This window comes from Haplochromis burtoni, unplaced genomic scaffold (assembly GCF_018398535.1).
Source record: "Haplochromis burtoni strain Fernald_Lab_line unplaced genomic scaffold, NCSU_Asbu1 Contig_239, whole genome shotgun sequence".
Taxonomy (NCBI): domain Eukaryota; kingdom Metazoa; phylum Chordata; class Actinopteri; order Cichliformes; family Cichlidae; genus Haplochromis; species Haplochromis burtoni.
Genome location: NW_024582600.1, coordinates 420,712 through 429,138, shown reverse-complemented (window position 1 = coordinate 429,138; position 8,427 = coordinate 420,712). Strand labels below are relative to the sequence as shown.

At 38.7% G+C, this 8,427-nt stretch overlaps 1 protein-coding gene and 1 long non-coding RNA gene across 2 annotated transcripts; one reads left to right on the top strand and one right to left on the bottom strand.

The window, feature by feature from the left end:
* Positions 1-658: 658 nt before the first annotated feature.
* On the bottom strand, positions 659-2,889 carry LOC106633543. Its single transcript, XR_006055185.1, has 2 exons — positions 2,675-2,889; positions 659-2,538 (listed from the first exon to the last, which is right to left on the bottom strand). It is a non-coding gene; the product is annotated as an uncharacterized LOC106633543 (long non-coding RNA).
* A 929-nt stretch (positions 2,890-3,818) lies between these two features.
* lsm3 (LSM3 homolog, U6 small nuclear RNA and mRNA degradation associated) lies at positions 3,819-7,919 on the top strand. Its single transcript, XM_005938072.3, has 4 exons — positions 3,819-3,905; positions 6,399-6,509; positions 6,685-6,780; positions 7,167-7,919. The coding sequence occupies exons 1-4, from the start codon at positions 3,885-3,887 to the stop codon at positions 7,245-7,247; spliced, it is 309 nt and encodes a 102-aa protein (XP_005938134.1). The 5' UTR covers positions 3,819-3,884; the 3' UTR covers positions 7,248-7,919.
* The last annotated feature ends 508 nt before the right edge of the window (positions 7,920-8,427 follow it).

Here is an 8,427-nt window from a genome sequence, read left to right as displayed (position 1 = left end):
CTCTCACACACACACACACACACACACACACACAATGCCATTGTTACACAACAGGAAAAGCATGAATATGAAATAATCAGCCTACAATACAATTCTTCTGGCTTAAGTGTAAAATATGATTTTTTTGATAGTTAATAGAAAGTCAGTAAGATCCGGTTACTGCAAGCGATGACAGACAGGACTCCCATGGAACGTCTTAACTTTGATTGAAGCAACTACCAATTAGAGCACTTACTACTGTAGACTCAGCACCGTTTTATGGACTTAAGTGTAGACAGGGCTTAACTGATACGTATAGAATGAGGCTCAATCATATGTTGCATGTTTAGTCATTTGATGAAGCAGTCACTGGGAACATGAAAAGCTGGTGGCTAGGTGACACTGGTTGTTTACATGGAAATACAGCTCAGTTCAACTGGCGTGAAGGTGACTAATTTCGTTTAGCCTTAAAATCATGCACCTTTGAGTAAGCTACACTTGTGCAATAACAAAATTAAGACTGGGTAAAAATAGCTTTGTGAAACTGGACCCTGGTTCTGTGTCTGCTGGAACACTCTTGAGACGCAGACTCTTTGGACTACATATAGTAAAGTAGGTCTACAGCAGATGACCTTGTAACACTGTTAATCTTCACAGTACAAACACTTATGACAATATGTTAAAGTGGAAAAAATGATAACTTTAATTCAGTGTGTATCACATTCAGACAACAACTCCGTATTTTCCTTGCTTAAAGCCGAACACTAAACATTGTTCAAAGCATATAAAACATTTGATCTGTGCTTCTTATTATTTGAAATGTAATACAAAAATAAATTTCTTTCTATTTACAAACAAAAAATCTGTACAGAGTTGAAACACGTGATAAATCATTACACAGTTTAGGACACTTGCATAATCTTTTGACTTTTTATGCTAATTTCAGCTGTGCTCCACTGAAATCACTAAAAACTTTAGTGCAGTAAAAGCAGATGCAGCTTATTGTAGTGTTTCACCTGAGAAAATGTCTTAAAATCACCCTTTTTGACTGCCGTGTTTATTATAGCTGTTAACATGACTGATTTGCAGTGACAGTTTCCCACAGCTTATCTGTTGACCTTCAACGACTGATGACGTCAGCTTCTGTCTTCCTATCGTTTAGCGCCATCTTTTGGCAGGTAACACACACAGAGGACCTTGACAAGCAGAAAGTGAGCAAAACAAAACAGCTGTGAGTTTAGGCACCAGTTTCAGGTTCTAGGCCACCAGCTGCCAACTGTTTAATGGCAAACACACCCTTATCTGGTTTTGACATGACAGATCAAAAAAACAAGCATGCAATAAAAACCCTCACCCACACAAGCGCAGACATATTGCCTGCTTTCTCACAAAACTTTAACAAATTTACAAATATGAAACTGTGTGCAGTCAGTGGTCCTAGCACTGGGCCACACAGGTTGTTTGGCTTATCTGTAGCAGGGACTTCTTCCACCACACAGCCGCGCTGAAGCTGAGGGTGGAATGGGTAACAGCACTGCTTTGATCTGCCTCCTCAGCCTGCACACAAACCCAGTATGGAACACTGGACTGAACTGGGAGAGGAGGTGCACACGCAGTCAATCACACACACAGATTTACAGAAAGGGAAAAAAAGAGGAAAGCCAGAGAAGAAAAACAAGACAAGAGAAAGAGTGAATAAAGTTAAATATTTGTAAAACAAAAAGATTGTCTGCATAAGAAAAATGCTATTAATTGTAGTCACATGTGGCAAGTGTGACCAAATCCAAACAAACTTAATGTGGAACAAAGACACTGGAATTTGTGAAGGATATGTTGCAAATATAAATACATTTGATTTTACTGTATTTTACTGGGGTTACAGTCAGAGATATACATAGAACACTTCTTTTTGAGCCACACAGAGGGAATATAACAATATCTATATACAGCTTTCCTTGTTGGGTATAGCATAGGCAGCATTGTTCGCCTAAATTTCAGTCATGATCTCAGCCTCACTTTCTTCATTTGCATTAGAAAAGTGTCTGTTCTGCACTTCTGACCTTTGCAAACTAGAGCAAAATTTGGGAGATTATCTCAACATGTGGGACAGAGAACAACAAAGACGACGATGACAACAACAGTAATAATAATGGTCTCACTGCGCAGTTGGATAAAAAGTGGGACAGCTGCCCATTCTACACGTGGCACCTGCCCAGTCTGACAATAGCGGAATAAAGTTATAAAAATGAATAATGTCCGGAAATGAATGCCTTCTTGCTTGAATTAATGCAGTAAATGCAGCTTTAGTTCTCTGAATTCAACTGCGATACTTGCGGTTTTAAAGTCAGTTAATAAATTGGATAAATTCAGAGTTATAGGGCATAGTTTCCTTTAAAAACAACAACAACAACAACAACAACAACGGTATTGTGGGTTTAACCTGTACTGTTTGCCTTATAGCTGTAATATTAAAGTATTGGATGCTTGTTTTAATATGAACTCACAATGACCTGTTAATGCGAAGGTCTGACACTGTAAACTTTTGTTGCGTTGCATTTACTAAAACAGAAAAACAAGACAGAATACGCCGCATCAGTAAGGTTGAAATTTCGTAAAGACATGAGCCATTAGAAACTGAAAAAAATGATGCAAATATATATATATATATATATATAGTTTATGTTTAATAACCTACCTCTGATCTGCCGTTGCACTGTACGGAGATGTGGGGGATGGAAAAGTCTGGAAAAGCAGACGGGCAATATAAAGGACAGAGGAACTGCTAGCGTCCTCATTCGGGTTGCCAGGTTTGCACTTCACTCTCCTGCACGTATGAGTGCTTATTTGTATTTATTTGGATAAATCAAATTTACAGTTATAATTACAAGGACAATGACAATAAAAAATATTTAATTTTTGAATGTGTACCATGGATTTTAAAATAAGTTAGACAATAAATATTGCTTCTTCTCCTTCTTTTATTTACTCACTTTAGAGGTTGCTACAGCAGATCATCTGCCTTCATCTCTCCCTATCTCTACCATCCTACCCTTTCACATCAACCCTCTGCATATCCTCCTCCACTGCATCCATGAAGCTTCTCTGTGTTCTCCCTCTTTATCTCCTTCCTGGCAGCTCCATACTGACTTCATTTCCACTATCCCTCTTCATCACATGTCCAGACCGTCTCAGTCTTACCTCGCCAACTTTCCAAACTGCATCACCTCAGCCTCTGACATACTCATTTCTAATCCTGTCCATCCCGGTCATTCCCATCTTCAGCTCTGTCACCAGCTCCAAACCATCAATCGCAACAAATCTCACGACCATCTTGTAGACTTCCCTTTCACTCTTGCTTGATATCTTTCTGTCACAAATGCTGCTCAACCTGGCTTGCACTATATTCTTCGCCTCTTGATCCAATGTTTTCCTTGGTCAACCCCAGGTATGCAAACTCATCTACCTTTACTATCTCTGCTCCTTGCAGCTCCTTGCAGCTTCTCTCTCTCATTTACATATTTACATATTCTAACTTTCCTTCCACTTATCTCAAGAGCATACTTCCATCTCCCCAGGCTCTCTTCCTGCTCCCTACTCTCACTACAGATCACAGTTATCTGCAAAGATCGTAGTTAATAGGGTTTCCTGCCTGACCTCCACTGTAAACCTGTCCATCACCACTGAAAACAAGCAGATCCCTGATATAATCTCACCCCCACCTTGCCTATAGCTGTAACAACATAAATAATTAAAATGCAATTAAGTAATGTAATCCTATCCCTCTTCCATCGTTATGTTTACAGTCTCATCCAGGAGGCGTGCTTTGTGTTATTTGAAAACGCGGTTTTTTTGCAGACCTGGCAACCTCCGCACTGGTTCGGTCATTCGACGCAGACTCAAACATCATGGCGGACGAAGTTGAGCAGGTTGGTGTAACTGCCTTCAATTCTGCTGTTGTTCTTTTAACAGCCTGCATGTAATTATCCCATGGGTGAAGAGGAGACAGGTTTACCCGTGTACTTGATGTAACGAGCTTATTGTGTAACTTTGTTCATAACTGATGTGGTAAAAGCGCGGAAGGGCCTGTCAAAAGCTAGCTGATTTAGCATGTCTAGCGTGTAAATGCTACCGCCAGTAGGATTTGCACCACTGTTCTTTAGACAGGGCAGAGCGTGTTAGCGCAGGATTACCGCTAATGTATGTCCACGTTTAATTTTCTTTATCTGTTTTTAGTCTAAAGTTGGGTTAGTTAGGTCTGTAACGTCTGGGTTGCAGTTCACAGCTATTTGGGCTAAACATTAAACAACTCACTGAAAACTCAGTTAACTCATGGAACACGACGTTTCTTCACTTTGCCTCAAATATTTTGGCTGTTTACACCAAAACTGCTCGAAAGGTCTGCATTTAATTCTGGCCTATGTCATTTAGAAATGATAATCACTCGATTATTCTTGTCACACAAAATGCTAACTTGAGAAGAGACTTGTACATGGGGGTATTTGTTGTGTTTTTAATCTGTATTAAAGTAAATTCATATTATTTTTGGTTCGGGCATAAGGAGTTTGCAAAGAAAGCGAGTGGGCAGAACAAGCAATAGGTCATTGCATCTCAGCTGTGCCTGCTGCTCGACCATATTAGAAAATATTCCACGTTTCATTTTACATTATTATGAAGTGCGACAGTTTCCGAATGTTATATAGTTTATTTTTTTGGTTTGTTTTTTATTAGTGTGTGCTCCAATATAGGACTGCTTACATTTTTTCATATCTATTTAGCCAGTGCTCAGGCATTTTTTGATGTTTGATGACCTGGGCCAAATTACAGATATGGTAGGGAAGACTAGTGAAAGTTTCCAGCTTTTATTTTTATACATTGTTTTATTTTTGGATATTCATGTACAAGTATTGCCTCCGATTTTGAAGTCCGGAAGAAAAAAAAGTGGATGGACAGAACATAAAAAAAAAAAAAAAGTAACTTGCATGTAGTTAAAGTTTTAAATACATGTAGCTAAAATTACACAGCAATCATTAAATGTCCAAACTTTAGACCGTAACATTTTTAAGCAAATCAGGGATGATCCCACAGAAAATGTTCTAAGGCAGTTGAACGTTAATATCCTGTTGATAGGTCAAGCGTACATGTTAGGGTTGGTTGATATGGCCTAAAACTCATATCTCGATATTCTTTAGCTGGATGGCGATATACGATATATATCTCGATATTTTTTTTAAAGCCATAAAGAAAGAACAAAAAGAGTTCTTAGTCACGCTGTGTCCCAGATCTCACATCTTTATTAACATACAGCGTAGATGTACATGAAAAAATTACTCAGAAATAAATTATCAGCATTTATTAAATAATAATTCTCCATAAATAAAATAAAACAATGTTGTTTTTGTGGATAACAAAACGCTCACAATTGTGCAGTCAAAATGTAAATTAAAAGACGCTTAGCATAATAACAAAGACAGACAGATTTCGCAGCTGCTCTGTTCCCAAGTTCTACTGCGTGACTGACAACCTTGAGTTTGAAATCCGCTTCGTAACCATGTCTCTTACAGGTGCCATTTGTGGTCCTTATATGCACACAATACGGTAATTTTACGTTGAAGCACAGTATGCGTTACTCCGCGAGGCTCCAGACTACGGTAGCCGTAATGTTCCAACAATCCATCAAGCAGTGCGGCTTCGTAGCTTACCTAAGTCGTACTAAAGCATTTTTGGCAGATTGCTGAGCGCCGTGTACCACATAAAAGTGGTTTGCGGTCAATAAGCACAACCAGAATTCATACATAAGGCGCGCTGTCAATTTTTTTATAGGTTATAGTCCGAAAAATACAGTATACGAGTTTTGTAAGGTAGTTTGTTTCGGGGCAGGAGGCTGGGAGACTTCGCGGTCTGGGATACAGCACACAGTTTCTCACACACTCTTCATTTTGCACTTTATGGTGCTGTTGTAAATGGTGAAAATACTAGTAGTGCTAGCTGCACGGCCTCAACACACCCCACGCACGGGGCGATCTGCGGTAACTCGTTAATGGAGATTTGCCGCGTTAATACAGTTATGGCGTTAATGTCATTTTAACGAGAGTAAAACTGCCGCACTAAAATAGTAATCTCCAAATGTTTTCTTTTTACCGACCAGCTCCTCTTTGATAGCTGCCGTGTCCATCTTGTCGTTACCTGCAGGTGAAGCGATGGGGGAGGGGGAGTTGTGTTCAGTGAAGGAGAGAGGCGAGGCAGAGTAACACAGCGTAGAGACAAAAGTGGACGAAAGAGGCAAACTTGCGGTTCCAAAAGTATAATTATAACGTAACATAGACTATATCGATATAAAGGATATTGTCACATCTCTTATCTTGTATAAAAATATATCGCCCAGTCCTAATACATGTGTCATTTTTTTCTGTGTACTGCAGCAACCAACTACAAACACAGTTGAGGAGCCACTTGATCTGATCAGGCTCAGTCTAGATGAGCGAATCTACGTCAAGATGAGGAATGACCGTGAGCTCAGAGGCCGACTTCATGTGAGTCTTGTGCTGGGTTTTGTTGTTGTTGTTGTTGCTGTTTTTTTGTTGTTTGAGTGCTGCAGGTGTGACCCTGGCTGCTCGGAAGACTTTTTAAAAACAAGCACTTCAATTTCTTTTGGAGTGTTTTTGTCCTCTTTTACTTTGCACTCTTATTTGTTCTTGTTTGTCCCAGGCTTACGATCAGCACTTGAACATGATCCTTGGTGATGTGGAGGAGACTGTGACGACAGTGGAGATCGATGAGGAGACTTATGAAGAACTCTACAAGGTGCCACATCATTTTCTTTCCAGTCCCGTTGCCCTTTTGGTTTAAGGTGCTGGTGGTCTATTGTGGCATTGATCTGAGTTGAACCTGTTTCATCTTTTAAAACTGTTAATGTGTCATTCAGATAACAGACAGTACTTAATGGATAATATTTCACTGACTGTTTGTTATATCATGGCCTCAAAAATGCAGCCTGTACGCTGCTCTGTTTTAACAAGGGTTAACATTACTGAGAAAATCACAGGGATCATCTTAACAACAAAAATGTAATTAAAGCAAATGCATGTTTTAATTTTTAAGTAAAATATATTTAGTCTTTGTTGTTAAACACATTTATTGGAAGCTATGTGTATACAATATTTTAAGTGTGAATCTTTGTTTCGTTTCAGTCTACCAAGAGAAACATCCCCATGCTGTTTGTGAGAGGTGACGGCGTTGTCCTTGTAGCTCCACCTCTCAGGGTGGGCTAACTTCGATTACATCCTGGTATGAAGCAGGGTTTGCTCAAGTACAATTTCAGCCCACAGAAGAGATAAAATCTCTTTTTTTGTCAACATCATCCACTCACATGAGACAAATGATTAATTTTTGTTTTGTTGTCAGATGTAAAACATGTCGATGGAAAGAAGAGAGAACTTTTGTAAGTCAGTGTTTAATAGGTGTTATTTTGGCAAGTTGCCATTTTTCAAGCCACATTTTCATTTAACAGGATATTTAGGCTATTTCAGAACATTAGATCAGGTAAAAAGTCCATTTTAAGTTCCAAAGCTAAGAATACTCATTATGTTTAAACATAATCGCATCATTTTAGTTATCTGTGACTGTATGTGCTCTTTGTTTAAAAAGGCTCACCAAACGTAACGCTGAGCGATATGTATGATTCTTAAGTTTTAAATTTTGTCAACTGTAACTTTGGTTTGTTCCGAGCAAAAGTCTGTCAGTTTACTCCAAACAGAAGATCTGTGAATATGTTGGGGTGTTTTTTGGTTTCTATCATAACATTTTAGTTGAATATTTTATATTTTTGTAGTACTGTGGAGGATGTGGGAGTAAATCACACACAGATGTGTCAATGTGTGCAAAGATTTTTCAGTTTGGTCTTGTAAAGTTAAATAAAAAAATAAAAGTAATTGGAAAATTTATTGATTGTCATGTAAATATGCTGAAATTTGTTGGCAGCTGTGACTCAGGAGGTAGAGTGGGTTGTTAACTGGTTGGTGGTTTGAATCAGCCAGCACATCAAACTATTCTTGGGCAAGATACTAAACCCCAAATTGGCCCAGGTTCGTTGGTTAGAGTGGGTGGTAAAAAGTGACTGAAGGTATGTAACTAAGTGCTAAGGGAACGTGTGTGAATGAGTGAATATGGCTTGTAGTTTGAAATGCTTTTAAGTACAGAGTAGAAAAGCTGTTTGCAAGTAAAACTCAATTTAGCAGACTGTATACAATTTTTATACTACAATATGTTGTTGATACAGTCCAGTTTGTTACTGTAGGTGTTATTTGTGTCATTATGCAGTTATATAACATTTTAAATTGCAAATGCACCACTGCATTAGCAACATTCTAATGTAACATCGGAGCAGAACTTTCAGGGTCTATTGCATGCTGCCAGGATTGTTGTATTGTTGCATTGTAACCACTAGATGTC